The sequence below is a fragment of the Schistocerca gregaria genome, chromosome 8 (assembly GCF_023897955.1).
Source record: "Schistocerca gregaria isolate iqSchGreg1 chromosome 8, iqSchGreg1.2, whole genome shotgun sequence".
Lineage (NCBI taxonomy): Eukaryota > Metazoa > Arthropoda > Insecta > Orthoptera > Acrididae > Schistocerca > Schistocerca gregaria.
The window spans coordinates 247301556-247320929 of record NC_064927.1 but is presented as its reverse complement, the minus strand read 5'-3'; the positions used below and the strand labels follow the sequence as shown (position 1 = coordinate 247320929).

Here is a 19374-nt window from a genome sequence, read left to right as displayed (position 1 = left end):
TTAGGTTGTGCTCTGTGCAAAATTCTACCAGGTGGCTTCCTCTTTCGTTTCTTACCCCCATTCCACATTCACCTACTATGTTTCCTTCTCTCCCTTTTCCTACTGACGAATTCTAGGCACCCATGACTATTAAATTTTCATCTCACTTCACTATCTGAATAATTTCTTTTATTTCATCACACATTTCTTCAATTTCTTCGTCATCTGCAGAGCTAGTTGGCATATAAACTTGTACTACTGTGGTAGGCGTGGGCTTCGTATCTATCTTGGCCACATTAATGCATTCACTATGCTGTATGTAGTAGCTTACCCGCATTCCTATTTTCCTATTCATTATTAAACCTACTCCTGCATTACCTCTATTTGATCTTGTGTTTGACTCTGTAGTCACCTGACCAGAAGTTTTGTTCCTTCTGCCACCGAACTTCACTAATTCCCACTATATCTAACTTTAACCTATCCATTTCCCATTTTAAATTTTCTAACCCTCCTGCCCGATTAAGGGATCTGACATTCCACGCTACGATTCGTAGAACACCAGTTTTTTTCTCCTGATAACGACATCCTCTCGTTTAGTCCCCGCCCGGAGATCCGAATAGGGGTTTATTTTGCCTCCAGAATATTTTGCCCAAGAGGACGCCATCATCAGTTAACCATACAGTAAAGCTGCATGCCCGCTGGAAAAATTACAGCCTTTGTTTCCCCTTGCTTCCAGCCGTCCGCAGTACCAGCACAGCAAGGCTGTTTTGGTTAGTGTTGCAAGGCCAGATCAGTCAATCATCCTGACTGTTGCCCCTGCAACTACTGAAAAGGCTGCTGCCCCTCTTCAGGAACCACACGTTTGTCTGGCCTCTCAACAGATACCCCTCCGTTGTGGTTGCACCTACGGTACAGTTATCTGTATCGCTGAGGCACGCAAGCCTCCCCACCAACGGAAAGGTCCATGGTTGGTGGGGGAAGAAAATGTATACTATAAGAACAGAATAAAACACTGGAATTATCTTAAAATCACATTATACATGCAGGTGGTTCTTGAGGAATATGTGGCAGGAAACTAAATAAATTACACAAAAAGAGTTCTGGGCAAGAAATATTTTAACACTGAATATAAATTTAAGTGTTAAAAAGCCTTTCCTGAAAGTATCCGTGTGGAGTGTAGCCTGTACAGAAGTAAAATGTGGACAATTAACACTTCAGGCAAAACAGAATAAAAAAAATTTCACATGTGGAGCTACATAACAATTTTAAAGAGTAGTTGGATAGATTGAATAACTAATGAGGAAGCAGCAACAATATGAAAAGGATAGTTGCTGCTCATCACACAGAGGTGGTGTTGAGTCAGACAGGGACAAGGCACAGTGAAAAAGACTGTTAAACATTTAAGCTTTTGGACAGCATGCACGCCCTCCCCCTGCCACACACACACACACACACACACACACACACACACACACACACACAAAGCTTATATGTTGAGCAGTCTTTTCCACTGTGCTTGTCAGCAACTCAGTGCTTCTTATGTATTGAGTAGCAATCTATCATTTTCATACTGTTGCTAATCCCATCCATGATTTTCCATTGTTTAATGAAGAAAGGATGAAACTGTGGAGAAAAGATTGTTATGACACACTTGATGAAAAGAAAGGGGCAGTTGATGGAACCTATCATTTAAAATCAAGAAATTTATCAGTTTGAGTAGCCCAGTCTTAATGTGCATGTGCGAATGAGGGGGAAAGGTGAAGCCCAAGGCTTGACTACTGTAAACAGATTCAAATTTATGTAAATTTCAGTAGTTAACCAGAGATGATGAAAAAACTTGCACAGAATAGACTAACTACATTAAATCAGTTTTCAGACTGAAGATGACAACAGTGACGATGACAACATAAAATTTTGATTCTTTATTTACCTATATTTTGCAGTGGGGGTGGGGGAGGGGATTTCCAATAATTGTATGTGCAGCTTGTCTTCTTTCCATGCACCTACAAAGTAAATGGCACTCATTAATATGAGAACCAAATATTCTGATGGGCAAAATGTATTTAAGGCTAACTTTAAAGCTAAGTAGTGTCTTCTTAGGTATGTTGGCCTGAAAAGTGGTTTCACACATGTGATTACCATTAACCATTAAGTGGTTTCTGAATATAGCATCGCATTCTTTGACATGAATTTTAGAAAGAGAGAGAGAGAGAGAGAGAGAGAGAGAGAGAGAGAGAGAGAGAGAGAGAGAGAGAGTGTGTGTGTGTGTGTGTGTGTGTGTGTGTGTGTGTGTAGCAGTGTTCCAATTTAAGAATGCATTTCTGTTTCAGAGGGTTTGTCAAATACAAACGAGAAACTGGTATGTACCGCCCAGCTGAAAAACGTCAGAAGGACTGGGAGGAAATTTACAACTTTGCCCACGTGCGTAAAGGTTTGCGTGTGCAGGCTGCTCGCTGCATGGAATGTGGTGTACCTTTTTGCCAGAGCTCTCATGGCTGCCCTCTTGGTAATATCATTCCAAAGTGGAATGATCTAATATTTCAGTCCAACTGGCGTGAAGCTCTCAATCAACTTCTACAAACCAACAATTTCCCAGGTGAAGAGTTATTTCACAGGGGCTTGATTTTATTTTTTAAAAGAGTCATTGAAGTGTTTCTGTACATGCAATATTCTGTAACAGGAATGGTTGAATATATCTGTTGCTATCCTTCATTGATTCCATAGCCATTTCTTTTTCTCTTAAAGTTTTGTGAATTGGAATAGAACAAAAATTGTGTGGTTTCTTTTTAACATATATGAAATGGTTTGAAGATGAGTTTTTCAAGACTCTTGGTGTCATTCGATAAAATTATTTTTGATAAAATTACTGCTTCACCTTATGAAGATATGAATACCATTATTTTCCCAGTTAGCACTAAAATTTTAGTACAGGATTGTTATCCAATAGATTTTTTCTAGTTTTGCCAGGATGCTTTGTGTAGCTTCAATTTAAAATGGTAGAAGATAATTTTTGTGTATAGTTACTTTTAAATCCTGAATAACAATAATCATTATTAACAGCACCGATAGCAGCTCAGTCAACTCTGTGTTGTTTCGTGCATTTCAGAATTCACTGGAAGGGTGTGCCCTGCACCATGTGAAGGTGCTTGTGTGCTAGGTATTAGTGAACCACCTGTGACAATAAAGAACATAGAGTGTGCAATCATCGATCATGCATTCGAGCAAGGTTGGATTCGAGCTGAGCCACCAGCTTTCCGATCTGGGAAGAAAGTAGCTGTTGTTGGATCTGGTCCCTCTGGACTTGCAGCTGCTCATCAGTTGAACAAGGTTGGTTTTGCATTTTAACTGTACTCCTTAATAATCAAACCAATTTACCTTCTGCGTAGCTGTCTCACAAAATCATCGTAATCCGTCAAGCATGTGCAATGGCATTGGGTAGCACCCACCTCACGGTGTTGGGGGTATATGTTGTTAATGATTCGACGTGCATACTGCATCTCTGCCTCATTGATTAATGAGACCAGTACTAGATGGTAGTGTGATATTTTCCATTAGCCTTTCTTTATACAAAAGTTTCATATTTTTATTGCATGCACCAAATTCTTAAACATGGTTTATGTTGTAACTCTTCAGGTTTTCCCGGTGATCTAATGACATCTTGGGTTGCCGCGTGTTCTGCCGGATATCAGCGCCGTACTTGCACGATATTTCGGTCACGTAGCTCGTTACCTTCATCAGGTGCGACCTGAGACTTCTCCTCGAGTGGACCTGGTCCAGTATTTATGCCTCTGGCCTTCCCCCTCCTCCAACAGCTGCAGGCGCTTCCTCGGTGGTTTGTGCCCATTCCCTGCGACGTGCTGGAGTGTTGCTGCTCCGTTTTCCGTCCGCTGCGGTTCTAGGTGTTCCCTTTACAGTCCACGCCCACCAAATCCGCTCATGGGGGGGGTTTCATCTACGGTCTGGGGTACCAAGCGTTCCCCCTGCGGTCCGTGCCCACTCACCACGACCTGTTGGAGCATTGCCGCTCCGTTTTTCGTCCGCTGCGGCTCTGGATGTTCACTCTGCGGTCCGCCCCCACCAGTTCCACTTCTTGGTGTTCCATCTTCAGTCTGGTGCGCCTGGCGGTCTGTCAGGGGCTCGTTTTCCATCTCCATGTTTCTGTTTCGTCTGTTTGTGTAGTGTTGTGTAGTGAGCAACGGGGCCAGCTGGTCGTCAGGCTTCTTGGTCGACGTCCGTCCCTGAGACTGACCCAGTGAAGCCCGTGAAGCCTGAACCACGGAAGGCACAGCGTGAGAAACAGAAGAAGAAGAAATTCCCCAAGGCTAACGACATTGCGGTGGCACCTGTCCCACCGCTTCCTACAAGCTCTGCGTCTGAGGACGAGGTGGAGATTCTGGCGTCCGCTGAGGACCTCGATCTCACCGGTCGCTCAGACGCCATGTAAAGCACTATCACAGGTGTTAAATCGGAGGCAGCAGGTGACCCAGTGGCGTAATATTCCTTCCCTGTCCCGTCACGCCTTTCTCAGCCATGGACACCACCATCCTCCAGTGGAACTGCAGCAGTTTCTTCCACCATCTAGCTGAGCTCTGCAAACTTATCACCTTCACCCTTTCCTCTGCATTGCTCTGCAGGAAACTGGGTTTCCAGAAATGCGAACCCCCCACCCTCCGTGGCTACCGGGGTTGTTGTAAGAACCGTGCAGCTTATGAAAGGGTGTCTTGTGGCGTCTGCATATATGTCCTGAACTCTCTTCACAGCGAGTCTGTCCCTCTACAAACACCTTTAGAGGCTGTTGCTGTTCGGGTGTGGACGCCACAGGATGTTACCGTCTGCAGTCTTTACCTTCCACCGGATGGTGATGTCGCGCAACATGTCCTGGCTGCTCTGATAGCCCAATTGCCGCCACCTTTCTTGTTACTGGGCGACTTTAACGCCCACAACCATCTGTGGGGTGGGTCAGTGGCAACAGGTCGAGGCGCCACCATTGAGCATTTATTGGCGCAGCTCGAGTTCTCGATATTAAATGATGGTGCCTTCACACACTTCAGTGTGGCGCATGGCACATACTCCGCCATTGACCTTTCTGTCTGTAGCCCTAGCCTCTTACCGTCTGTCCAATGGAGAGTGCATGACGACCTGTGTGGTAGTGACCACTGTCCGATCTTTCTGTCACTGCCACAGCGTCAGTCTTCTGGGCGCCCTAGCAGATTGGCTTTGAATAAGGCTGACTGGGATTTGTTCTCCTCCACTGGCGCTATTGAGCCTCTCTCTAACGATGACATTGATGCAGTGGTTCAATCGGTCACCACTGGCATCGTTACTGCCACCGAATCTGCCATTCCCCGTTCTTCTGGGTCCCCTCGGCTGCGGACTGTGCCTTGGTGGTCGCCTGAGATCGCTGAAGCAATTAAAGCTCGCTGGCGGGCGCTCCACTGTCACAAGTGACATCCCTCAATCGAACACCGTATCGCCTTCAAATGGCTGCGTGCGCGAGCCCGCTGCATTACCTGCAAACGCAAGCAGGAGTGCTGGGAGCGGTATGTGTCCACCATTGGCCTCCATGTCACTCCATCGCAGGTCTGGGCCAAGATTCGCCACCTCTATGGCTATCGGACCCCTGTCAGCGTCCTTGCGCTCTCACTGAATGGAGCAGTTTGTGCTGACTCCGACGTCGTCGCAAACCGCTTGGCAGAGCACTTTGCTCTGAATTCCACTTCTGCCAACTACCCCTTGGGCTTCTGCTCCATTAAAGATCAGATAGAATGTCGGAGTCTTTCTTTTCGCACCCACCATCCTGAATTGTACAATGTTTCATTCAGTGAGTTGGAGTTTCACAGTGCCCTCGCCGCTTGTCCTGATACCGCTCCTGGACAAATAGCATCCACTCTCAGATGTTGAAACACCTTGCAGTGGACTGCCAGCAATGCCTTTTCGACCTTTACAACTGCATTTGGGTCGAGGGTGAGTTTCTGTCGCAATGGAGGGAAAGTCTTGTTGTCCCCATTCTGAAACCAGGGAAGAACCCTTTAGAGGTGGTGAGCCGGCGCTTGAATTGGGTACTGGAGTCTCGGGACCTTCTGGCTCCGTCTCAGGGTAGGTTCCGTAAAGGCCGCTCCGCCGCCGACAATCTGGTGAGCCTGGAGTAGGCCATCCGTATTGCCTTTGCCCGCCGTCAGCATCTGGTCGCTGTCTTTTTCGACATGGGAAGACATACGATACGACATAGTGTCATCACATCCTTTCTACACTTCATGGATGGGGTCTCGGGGCCCTCTGCCGATCTATATCCGCAATTTTCTGTTGTATCGTACCTTCGCGTGCACGTCGCGGCCTCATATAGTTCCTCCCGAGTCCAGGAGAATGGTGTGCCACAGGGTTCTGTTCTAAATGTCTGTCTGTTTTTAATAGCCCTTAACGGTCTTGCTGCGGCCGTGGGAAATTCTGTCTCTGATTCCCTGTATGCTGATGACTTCTGCCTTTACTACAGCTCTATTGGCTTTGCAGCTGCTGAACGTCAGTTACAGGGCACAATCCGCAAGGCGCAGTCTTGGGCTTAGCGCATGGTTTTCAGTTTTTGGCAGCCAAGACCTGCGTTATGCATTTCTGCCGGCGACGCACTGTTCACCCGGAGCTGCGGCTTTATCTTGATGGCGAGCTTCTTACAGTGGTGGAGTTACATAGGTTTTTGGGGGTGGTTTTTGATTCCGCTTAAACAGGCGTGTTGGCGGCATCTAAATGCTGTGCGATGCCTGAGCCACACCAGGTGGGGCGCCGACCAATCTACTCTCCTACGGCTTTACCAGGCATTAATCCAGTCCTGTCTGGACTATGGGAGTCTGGCTTATGGCTCAGCATCCCCATCTGCGTTGCAGCTGCTGGACCCTATCCTCCACAGCGGGATACGCCTTGCCACTGGTGCCTTCCAGACCAGCCCTGTGGCCAGCATACTTGTTGAGGCAGGTGTCCCTCCCCTGCGGTTACGACGCCAACGTTTGCTGGCCGCTTCTGCTGCCCACGTTTTTAGCTTGCCTGGGCATCCCAACTATCATCTTCTGTTCCTGCAATTGGTCGTCCATCTGCCAGAACCTCGTCCTCGGTCAGTTTGTACGATTGCGGTCCGAGTCAAAGAGCTTCTTTCTGGGCTTAGGGTTCTCACTGTTCCACCTCCTTTCCGGGCCACATTGCGTACACCCCCATGGTGTGTTCCTCGCGCTTGCCTTCGGCTCGACTTGGCACAGGACCCGAAGGACTCAGTCCCTCTGGAGGCCTTCCGACGCCGCTTTTATTGCATCCTGGCCACGTATCAGGGCTCTGGCGTTGTATAGACGGTTAGATGGTTGCTGGTCGTGTCGGTTATGCACTAACTCTAGGGGACCATTCTGAACAACGTTCGTTACCGGCTGGCTGCAGTGTTTACACTGCTGAGCTGGTCGCCATCTTTCGTGCCCTAGAGTATATCTGCTCCTGCTCAGGTGAGTCCTTTGTTATCTGTAGTGATACCCTGAGCGGTTTACGAGCTCTCGACCAGTGTTTCCCTCGTTCTCGTCTGGTGATGGCTATCCAGGAGTCCCTGCATACTCTTTCGCGTTGCGGCCGCTCTGTGGTCTTCGTGTGGACCCCAGGCCATGTTGGGATACCCAGCAATGAGAATGTTGACCACCTGGCGAAAGAGGCCACCAGTACACCATCTCTGGACATTGGCCTCCCGGAGACAGATTTGTGAGCGTTCCTATGCAGCAAAATTCTGGACCTTTGGGACACTGAATGACGCGCCCTGTCTTCACGAAACAAACTTCGGGCCTTCAAGGAGGCTACCAGTGTGTGGCGCTCCTCCTAGCAGGCCTCTCGCAAGGAGTCTGTTGTCCTCTGCCGGCTGCGCATTGGGCACACCTGGCTGACGCACGGCCAGCTATTGCGACGTGAGGACCCACCTTTATGTCGCTGCGGCTCCGTTTTGACAGTGGTCCACATTTTATTGGACTGTCCACTTTTAGCTGTGCTCAGGCAGTCGTTCACACTGCCTGACACGCTCCCTGCACTTTTAACAGATGACTCTGCTATGGCTGACTTAGTTTTACGTTTTATTCGGGCAGGTTTTTTTTAATCATTTAATCTGAGTGTTTCTGTTTTATTTTATTGTTTTTTTGTTGATTCTGGCCTTTGGCCTACGATTTTAAACTGAGTTTTTAATGTGTTCTCGGTGGTTGGCTTTTCCTTTTTTATGCCCATGGTCGGCCAACCACCGCCACACTCTGTGTGGTTTTACTTTGTTTTGTCTGTTCTTTGTCTGAGTATCACTTTTCCTGTGTCGTCTGCTGTCTTTCCTGTTTGTTCATTTTTCTTCTCTTTGGTTGGTTTTAGTTTTTAGGAAAAAGGGACCGATGACCATAGCAGTCTGGTCCCTTTAATCCCCCAAACCAACCAACCAATCATGATTTGATATTTCTATTCCATAAGTGTGTGAAGTGGTCCAATGTGATAGATCACGTGTGACATTGTATTCTGCAGACTATCATCTTTTTGCCCCAAATCTGTAAATGGAAAATGGAATACAGAGTAGTTTTTTTTTCTCATAGGTTTGTTGACAATGTGCTTGTACATCCAAGAAATTCAGTGTGAATGTAGAAATTTCCTTCAAATGGGATTCTCATCCACTCCAATATTTCTAGAATGATAGTCATTTCATTGAGAAAGAACCCAGGGGGAGCAGTCTTATTATTATGTAACATTCCTATGTGACTCAGGCTAATCTGTGGCTTTATTTTTCTCTCCACCTTTTTAAGAAGAATGTGTTATGGTTTTTTTTCTTCTGTTTTGAATATGTACAACATAAAGAGGGAGGAGACAGAGATTGATAGGATAGATACTAAAAAATTTGCATCTTAATTAGGAAAACTGGGAGGAAGCCCAGATTTGTATTAATATTGGTTTCAAAGGTAGGTCACTTCAGTGCTTTCGTTTAATATACTGTCAGCAGTTCTGCTTTAGGATGGAATAAAGTTCAATGATAACCTTCTTTTGGCTGCTCAGATCACACCTACCTGTGCCTACTGCCCTGCATTCAAGTGTGAGTGTGGTGTAGTCTGTTTGATCTTGGATCACTTTATTTTTCAATGAATAATCACCACTGCGGAATGTACAGCTGCACGACACTTTTTACATAAAATCTGTTGTAGACGCATTTCATGTGTTGAATGTATGTTTAGATGTGCCAAAATTAAAGCCAGTAGGCATCTGCATTACAAATGCTGAGCCTACTAGTGATAGGTTAGATAGTTAATATTGCAACAAAAACCCTCGCCCTCCCCCCCTCACCCCCACCACCTCCCTCTTTGTAGCTGCTGTTAATGGGTCCTGAACTGACTTTCATCTTCTAAGTATTGTAACTTTCTTTCCATGCTTTGTATTTCTCTAGTGGACACATGGGTGAGGAACACATGTGGTTAATGGGCAGAGAAGACAGATATTAACTTACTCTACATCTAATATCAAATAATAAAAGTAATACATAACTTTGTTTGTTTTAGTTGAAACGTCAGTTGCTAACAGTAGATTTGAATGTTGAAATACAACAGATGCAAAGTTTTGTGTTTCAGTTAGTATTCAGTAAAATGATACGATGACTATTCCATAGATGGTGAGCCCTGAGCACTATTAATGTCTGTATATGTTATGAAATGCCAGACACACAAAATGGGCTCTGTGCGTCAAAGTTTGAACTCGAGTAGACCCACCGCTGGAGCTCCAGAGAGGTTATGCTTGCATGTCATTGGCAGTGGCATAAGTGTTTGTGATAGTGCCCTCGTGCCGTGATGGCGGCTGTGTGAAACATGTCAGCATGCCTGGCGACACATGAACCACACCAATAAAGTTTCTTTTCAATATTAATTTTACCGAAACTGTAAGACTGTCACAATAAAAGAGTAACAATTTCAAATGTCAAATAATATTTAACTTCAATTCATACTCTAATCTCTCTTCAGTTCTGAAAATAAATTTACATGAAGTGGTTCCCATTTCAGCACTGTTGTGAAGTTGCCTGTTCTTTGTTCGCAAGGTTGTCAGTGGACTAGAATCCAGTCATACTCTCAACACTGGGAATTATCTTCTTATTTCTCACCTTCCACTAGATTCACAGTGGGTCTTCAAAGATAGATGTTGATTACTTAGCTTTAAGTAAAATTCTCTTAACTTTTCTTTTCAATATAAACCGGGGTGTATATGCCCTGGAACAAGAGAGAGATCTGGGAAAAAACCTGGGAGTTTTTTCATCCAGGAGAAAACTGGGAAAAACCCGGGAATTTTTTAAAATTGGTAAGAACCAATACTCTAACAATGGATGTTAGTGTATACCGCTGTCACAGAATAATACTTCAAAGATAAAACATAATGAGAGAAAGAAACAAAAATAACTTAAATTGCAAAGAAAGTGCACCATATACAAAGACGACACACATTGCTCATGCAGGTGTCAGCCAACAGCAAAATGTGTCAAAGGCTTTAGGAAGACTATGCAATGCTTCATAACAACAAATTGCCTCCAATGAGTGTGAAGTCACAACTGTTTACATTAAATTTGTTTTAGAGTTAAGAGCATGCTCGTGCGCATACACAGTTGAGTCACGTTTGAGTTGTAGATTATCCTGATTCTGGCTACAGGAATGTGGCTCTTGGCTGTGCAAACAGTCGCAGCAAGCAGCTAGATGCTACCAGTAAAATGAGGTGCCAAATTCATATTCTTGAGGAAAAGAACTTGTTTCACAAAGCACCTAGCATCCAGCGCATATTTATCTATCGATTATTCATGTAAGTTAGAAACGCTTCCGTGTTGGTTTTTGAACACATTATAAGTTGATTTCTGAATGAATCATAAGTTAATTTTTGAGTGCATAATGTCTGTATCTGGAGAATCCTCGTCGCGTCTAGACTTTCGGCTGACAAAAGGGAACGAGGCTATAAGAGCTGAGCGGAGTAAAGCCGAACGGATTAATGCCAATCGCTGTCTGATTATGTGGTTGAATGATCAGCATTGTTATAATTACTAGTGAAATCTATAGATTCAGACTACCAGAATGGAAATAAACGACTGACAGGAATAACAGGTGAGAAAGATTATCTTCACGGTGTATCCAAGAAAATGAAAATTTTGACAGTAAATTTTTGGCCAGATCACTATACTAGTAAGAACCAGTTGTACGGTCCCTGGCTAGCAGCCACCTAAGTTCTATTTTGGAAGTAACATGGAAAACGTGTTGTACGAACACATAATAGCACCTAACCGGAAAATAATCGTCGGATAACTAAACCTGTGATCCTGGCAGCGTTAGTGAAGATAATTGGCGAACAAGTTTTGGCAGTGGCAGGAATAGCTACAGTATTGGTGATGACGAGATTGTTTGTTAGAATGAGGAAGGAGAAGAAACGGGGACATCACACAAATTATGGAAGAATAAGATGGTTCCAAATTTATATAAAAATTTCATAGTACTACTTTTCGATCTCGCACTTGAGAAACTGGTGCATATGAATGAAATGTGAAACTATTTCCTAACATAAAGCTTTATGCTTGTAGTAGGCCCAATAGGTATTTGATGTTGGTACTTCGTGAATTATATTCTGTCTTGTTATAAACAGTCTCGTATATGTGGTGTGTGTTTCAAAATTGCTGCAATGTTAGAAAGGCCTATTTTGTTTTATCTAGCAGACAGTGACAAAATAGGTATAATCAGATCGAGAAACCACACCAGTCTTTGGTATAATTTGTGTTAACAACTTGTTCAGTATTAGAAAACAACATTTAGATTTTTCATGTAGCAAAACGTTTGACAAACTTTGATGACGTAATAGATCCTTTCGCAGAAAGGAAAGCACGCCATGTAAATCTGTAGTAAGATTAGAAAAAAAATAAAATTGCTAGGAGCTAACGGTTGAAGAAATGTGTAATTTTTTGCTTCTCTCTTCTCTTTATTGGTTTTACGTATCCTATATTTAATTTTATATCACACAAAACAGCAAGTTATTAGCTAATAGGCAATAAAGAGTGCAAATTTTCTGGAGAGTTCTTGTTCTCCCGATTACAAGTAATCCTATCCACTATTAACTGCGAAATTTTTTTTTAATTGGGCAGGCTGTCAAACTGACAGACTGTGAGCAGGGGAGGCACCACAGAACATTTCAATTTCCACTATCCTGAATATAATTTAATGGCATCCATTAAAAATATACATGTTTTAATTCCACATGTGTTTTATGTTTCAGACTTTGAACTTTTTTTTTTTTTTTTTTTTTTAGTATTGACCCAGTTCGCAAATATCGTAGATCTGGGGCTGATGCACAGAGCAGTTAGAGTTATAGTGGGTAATCTCCACATGACCATTATTTACATTTAGTGATTTTGCTGTTTCCCCCTCATTTACTCTCACGTCAAATGAAAACAAAACGGATGTCTGTGGCCGGGAGCTATCAAGTGAATTAAAATGCATTCACATAATTATGGAAGGCTCAGATATGTCACTACTTTCAGATTTGATTTTATTTCCACTTTTCTGACAGTCAAGCATTAATCGCCTTGCAGAACAATGAAGTTATTTTTGTCTGTTTGCTAAAGAAATTTGACTTTTATAAACTTTTTCCGCAGAGGCACTCAATGTATTCGAAACAAAATGTTCAATTACACAGTACTGGCTAGTTTCAACTGTTCGCTGCATTTCAAGTGCACATTTTCATTTTCTAGCACATATGGTATTTTGTCGTAATAAAGAACCAAACATGATATAATACAGTACTGGTGCTCAAAGACAATTTACATCCCGAAAATGACACTGAGAAGCTTAATATCAGGTCGAGGTCTACGTCATTGGGAATCTGGACATATGAATGTACATTTAAGTATGAACTTTAAATGTGCACATTTTAGTATGGTTCACGAAATTCCATTTTATTATTTCACATACACATACATATGGGCTTCCTACCTCATGATAGCTACGCAAACGCGGTGTAGCCTGTTATCTGCGCTCACTGGCAACTGCTGAAACGGACCCATTTCTAACAGGTTGTGCAAAAATATTGTGAATGGTGGTTTGAAAAGCGTTACTTTCAAGGTAAATATCCTTTTACGTAAGTTGAACTGTGTACGAGGACGTACCATGAGTTTATTAAATCACAGAGCGTTTGACTCTAATTTAAAAATCAACTCTTTGATGATGGGCCATTTAGAATAATTTGGAACCCTGAAGATCAGACATTTATGTCATTATTAAACATTTTACTGGCACATTTGTGTGATATATCTTAAATGTAACATGCACAAAAAAGGTCAACATTATAAGCGAAAGCTTAGCTTCTCTTGCAGCTTATTAATCCTGGAGACAAATATTATATGTGAAAGCTTTGCTTTTATTGTAGCAACACTATGTATATTAATTTAAACTCCTGACTTTCCCTGTTTGTGTGTTCGTGCTTCTTAACAGTGATGTTGCTGTTGGTTGACTACATCACGTGTTCTATGCTCAGAATATCCGCTGCCATCGGATGTTGAGATCACGTGACATAGGTTATGACTGGCTTACAAATGCGCCTCGCTATCTCGATTTCAATGATTCGGAAAGTAACATGTGGTGTTGTTTGGAATTCCAATGTATACTTTCGTAATATGAAAATACACAGCGTATGTGTTGCTGCACATCAAAGATATTTCCAAAACGGAACCATTCAAAAGATTGATAAGGGATAATATATTGTCACTTAACACGGAAAACGCATGTTTTCACCCAGGAGAAAGTGTATTTTTAACCGGAAATCTGGGAAAAATCGGTGAATTTTTTTCCCCCCTTATCCAAGTATACACCCTGTAAACAGAAATTTCTACCAGAAATGATCAACAACATGAATAAGTCTTTGTTATCTTTACCATATAAAGAGAGAATATTCTGAAATATATACCGAGAGAACTCAGAAGATTAACTTAGCCACATTCTTGTCTTTTAATGTAGCATAAATGAAGATTACATCGTTATGTGATATAAGGGCACTGGAGACACACGTGATCAAAATTGATGAAAGTGGTCGATATTATCTTGTCTAATGACACAGTTTCCGGTGCAATGAATATAGCCCTGCAGATATCACTTGGATGATACAAAGTTGCGCTGTGCACACACACAATGTACTTTTTGCCCACCATTATTCTTCAATCTACATTGTGATGTAGGTGCCTGACGTGTTCACTTAGCCATTTGAAAGGCACACACATATGTTGGGTCATACCCTACAACTGCTTGCCTCCATGTGAGTAAGTGACTGAGTGAAGCTGAGTTGCATGAAAACAAAGTGATCGGGAACAAAATCCATTCTTAGAAAAGACAGCTAAATTGGAAAAATATTTAATTTCTTTTTCGTCATTACTAGTAAAAACTAATCATGTTATTTCTGCCAATGTAAAATATATTTTCTATAATGTTAAATTTTGCTCAATGGAGCTCATTAACATGTCTTATTTCTTTCCTTTAAAACATCCTCCAATCAGTCAAGAAAAACAACTAACAGTAACTATTGTTAAAAAGGCAGAAAACAGTGTGTATGCATCATTGGGCAGTTTGTCCTCTGCACATCTTTGGCCTTTGCAACAAGTGAAACAGTGGCCAGTCTATACTAAGCAGTGAGCGAACGAACCGGTGGCGGTGGTGGCGGTGGTGGTGGTGGTGGTGGTGGTGGTGGTGGTGGTGGTGGTGAAAGCAGAACTAACTGCTTGTGAAAGAAAAAACAAGAAATTATTTAATAATAGTCCATTAGAACAAAAAATTGCAAAATTAGACATTATCTGTGATTGTGTCTCTGACAAGGGTATGAACAATAATGTCAACAGTTTTCTGACCCTACAGGATGCAGCACTCTAGGAATTATATGCGTAAGAAATACCAGAAGTTGTTGAGTGTGTGATTGGTGGATGAAATGAGAGATGCTGAAACTAAGAGAAATAATCAATATCTATGTATTGCACTTACTAACAAGCACAAAATATAGCTTTGTTTTTTACAAGTGCAGGTTGTAAGCCTGTCTTTGGATAAATTGTGTAAATAAATGTCAGACAGTAGAAGTTAAATGAAAGCAAGGAAGTAAACTGAAGTATATTTACTTTTTTTCTTAGGCTGGTCATCTAGTGACTGTATTTGAAAGAAATGATCGCATTGGTGGTCTTCTCCAATATGGCATCCCAACCATGAAATTGTCAAAGGAAGTTGTACAGCGCCGTGTCAATCTCTTGGCACAAGAGGGTGTTGAATTCAAGACAAACATAAATGTTGGCAAAGACATTTCAGCTAAGGTAATTACTTCACCGCCGCACTATAGCAAGAGTAGCATAAAGTTAATTTACATGTGGTTGCTGCACTTTATTTGTATGTGATGAGCTTCTTGCACAAGAAAACGATGTGATGTCTATGTTTAAGATGTTTTCAGTTTATGGTAATGGAAAAAATGAATTATAATGCCATATTTATTGCAAGTGTGTGTGGCTTCTTCTTCTTCTTCTTCTTCTTTTTACATTGTGGCTGTTTCTTCATTTATTTAGTGAATTTGTCAATGTTCCCAGTATAGGAAACAGGCTGTAACTGAATAATCCCATAATTAACGTGCTAATCCAGTGATTCTAGACCTGCATACATATTTTTTTTGTTGAGGGCATGTTCCTTGTAGTCTTTCAAATTCCCCACTTTACCCAGAAGGCAGTGGATTTTGATTCATTTCCTTCATTGTTTGGTGTGACTAAACTGCATGCTCCTTTATCCTTCAAAGCATTGAGTTCACAGGCTACTCTTGATCTTGCTCCTATGAATGGATAAAAACTTTGATGATGTCAATCACAATAGACCAGGAGCAAATCTTTTTAAAACAAGGTACTGTTAAAAGTGAGGAATGTTCAAGGAATTTTAATTTAAAAAAATAGGCAAAAATCTGAAATAAATAAAAAGAAAAACAACTTGACGAATTAGTTAACATACAAACTATGAAGAAAGTTGAAGGGAAGAAGCATGTAGCATATATATTGTGTACCTAAAGGCAAGAAGTCTGGAACTGGTGCAATGATAATATTGCTCAGAAGGTTTAAAATAAGCGCTTGTTGGATTAGAGAATGAATTATTGTTATAAAGATCAATCGGGTAGATGCCATGGAAATATAGTAAAAGTTCATGCACCAGTCATATGAGAAATAAGAGGCAGAAAAGTCTCGTAAATTGCTCCAAGAATCACGGAACATAATTTATAAATATGCTATTTAAATCTAACTAGACCTCAGTGCTAGAACTGGAAAAGTAGCAATGCCTAAATTAATTTGATCACTTGGTGAACGTTAATTAAATTCAGCGAAAAACTGTTGAGTCAGTGTGCTTTCAATAACACTAGAATAATTAATTATATCTTCATACACATCTGTACAAACCTATACTTGGTAGTAGTGAGGTTTAGTCAGTAATAGATTGCAGCATTAAAAAGTGGGCTGGTATATTGATACAAGGTGTTTTTGGGTGAGGTGTGTGCAGACACAACCCACTATTTTCTCACAGGTAAAATTAAATTATTCAGGAGTTAAATTTTAAAAGGAAGAAAATGTATGTAATAAAATGAATGAAAATATCAAAATTTAGTTAAGTCTAAAAACAGACAAGTTTGAGATGGTTTCAGAAGAAGATTAGATAGTATTATTAGGTGATTAATGGATAATATAGAGCAGGACAATACTTCTTAAAATGACTAATGAAGCACCTGGCCTAAAAACATACTGAAATAAATAAGATTAAAAATTTTAAATGAAGAATATAATAACAGTGCGAGTTGAAAAGAAAATAATCTTAATATTGCTAAACAATAAGGAAATTGGTGACATTAAAAGGGGGATATCAGTAGTTAGGAGACTCAAGAAAAGCAGACTAAGCAAGTTGGCAACTGATTTAAGAGATAGGAATATTAAATGATGGGAGTGCAGGAACTGGGACTGGAAATTTATGAGAATTATAAACTCAAAATAAATGGATCATTTGTTACAAATATATAAGTATCAATAGTGAAACAGCAGTATTTGGTATAAGTGATTGTGAAATCAATGAATTTCATAACATAAATATAGTAGATGTGCAGAATACTCTGGATAAACTTAAAAATAGAGATTTGTGTGACTGTTAAATAACATCTGTGGCTATAGAAATAGGCTGCATTAATACTGTGTCCTAAAAACATTAATAAGGTGACTGAAAAAGTTGCCACACATACAGGCACGTCAATGTTAAATATTGCATACAAAGTATATGCATACATAATTAAATACAAAATACAACCAACAGTACAAAGTAGTTGACAGAAAGAACATTTGTGATTCGAGAAAGGTGTCATCTTGTATTAATGCAATATTTAATTATGGCCTGAAAGTATTAGAATACTTATAAGAGGGATAATAGACCAAAATTACGGAAAATACTGGTGAAATGTGGAATTTCAAGAAATTTCATTAATATTTTTAAGCCACAATTAAGTCAGTCATTAACTATTATATCTAAAAATAGGCAAGCGACTTATTTAATGTGGCTAAAATCATAAGAACAGAAACAGGACAGCCACAAATCTATAAATGTGTGCAACAATAAACTATAGTATTTGCTAATTCAAAAGATCTTCTGTAAGTAGATAAAACGAAATGAAACAAAGTATACGATAGTGATAGTATGAAATTTTCACTGAATAAAATGAGACCAATGGCAACAATAGACCAGCAGGATTAAAACTGAAGTATGTGGATGTGAAATGCCAGTTTATTTCAGAAACACAGATTTAAGGGAAAAAGATACAGAAATACAACAAAAGAAATGACATCAGATAGTAAAGGCAGTGAGTCATCAACATGTACAAAAACAAATCTGAATGAAAACTGCACTGGTTTTTGGATGAATCCCCTTTCAGGTTAGTGTGTGTCCTCTCCCCCCCCCCCCCCCCCCCCCCCCACACACACACACACACAACACACACACACACCTATCTATCTCTGAATGGCCACAAATGCTTTATTCGCGTAATCCTGTTGGCTTCAATCTCCAATAACCTCGTACACTCACATCCTCTTTCCGCATGACAAACTTTCCTGTGTCTTGTCATGCCCCCCCCCCCCCCCCCCTCCATTCAATCCCCCATGTTACTACTTTAGTGTAGTGCAAGAATTCACTGATTACTGTGCCTGTGTGTCTCATTTCTATCTCGTGCACCTATTACCTGTCCTTCTACATTCCCATCTTACATCTGCCACCTGCCTCCTGCACTTTCCCACCCCTACCTCCTGCTGCCCGCATCTTATTTCCCTTCATCTGCTCCACCTGACACAATCCACATGCAATACTGTATGCTAGTTGAAGAAAGAAAGAAAAGAACAGAAACAGCAGAGCAGAAGTGATGTATTAGGTGCAAGTTTAATTAGCCAAATTAAGCATTCACATTCACAAATTTTGGAGATCACTTGTTTAAAGCAGTTTAAGGAAAGTTGTGAAAGAGTACCAGCATAAATGGTTTCAACACCTAATGAGAAGACCCTCTGAACACGAACTGTTGTAACTATTCAAATGTACAACAATAAGATAATCGGAGGAGGAGGAGGAGAAAAGAAAAAGGAGAAAGAAAAGCAAAGAAAGAGAACTGAAGTTTTGTACAGGATTACCTGTGATAAGCTGACACACTTGAGGATTTAGCAAGGTTGGGGCTACCAATTTACTCTTCATAATGCAGCCTTCCCAAGTTCTATGTGGCACTCAGTGAGGAATATGTAACTGGGGAAATGTGGCTCACTGGCACACTTCAAATTTAGATCTTTGGTGCTATTGGAACCCATCAATATTTCTATATTGATGTTACTGAGCCCCTACTTCCTCAGCCCCTTTTGTCCCTTGCTCCTCCTGGTCCCTTCAAAGGAACTGATTCACCACAGCCTATGTTTGCAGAAACATACTTATATATGTCAGTTATTTTTTTATTAGTACTATAAAATAATGTGTTTATTAATAGTTGACACATACAGGTACATCAAATGAAGAGCAACATACAGTTGTTGTTAATTCTTTGTTTCCTGTGCAGGATCTCTTGGAAGAATATGATGCATTATTGCTTTGCATGGGTGCAACATGGCCTCGTGACTTGCCCATTCCAGGGCGTCAGCTGAATGGCATTCACTTCGCTATGGAATTTTTGGAAGCATGGCAGAAACGTCAAATGGGTAACCAGCCAACAGAAGCAGCAGCTGCTCTTCTTGCAAAGGATAAGGATGTCATAGTTATAGGTGAGGTTTTTACTCTCTCTCTCTCTCTCTCTCTCTCTCTCTCTCTCTCTCTCTCTCTCTCTCTCTCTGTGTGTGTGTGT

General features: G+C 41.3%; 1 protein-coding gene across 1 annotated transcript in view; it reads left to right on the top strand.

Moving 5' to 3' along the window:
* LOC126284988 (uncharacterized) overlaps positions 1-19374 on the top strand; it is a 357367-nt gene that overhangs the window by 310496 nt on the left and 27497 nt on the right. Inside the window, exons 33-36 of the mRNA XM_049984278.1 lie at positions 2310-2575; positions 3086-3306; positions 15131-15307; positions 19093-19294. Coding sequence (XP_049840235.1) covers positions 2310-2575; positions 3086-3306; positions 15131-15307; positions 19093-19294 — 866 coding nt within the window. The remainder of the gene's footprint in view (positions 1-2309; positions 2576-3085; positions 3307-15130; positions 15308-19092; positions 19295-19374) is intronic.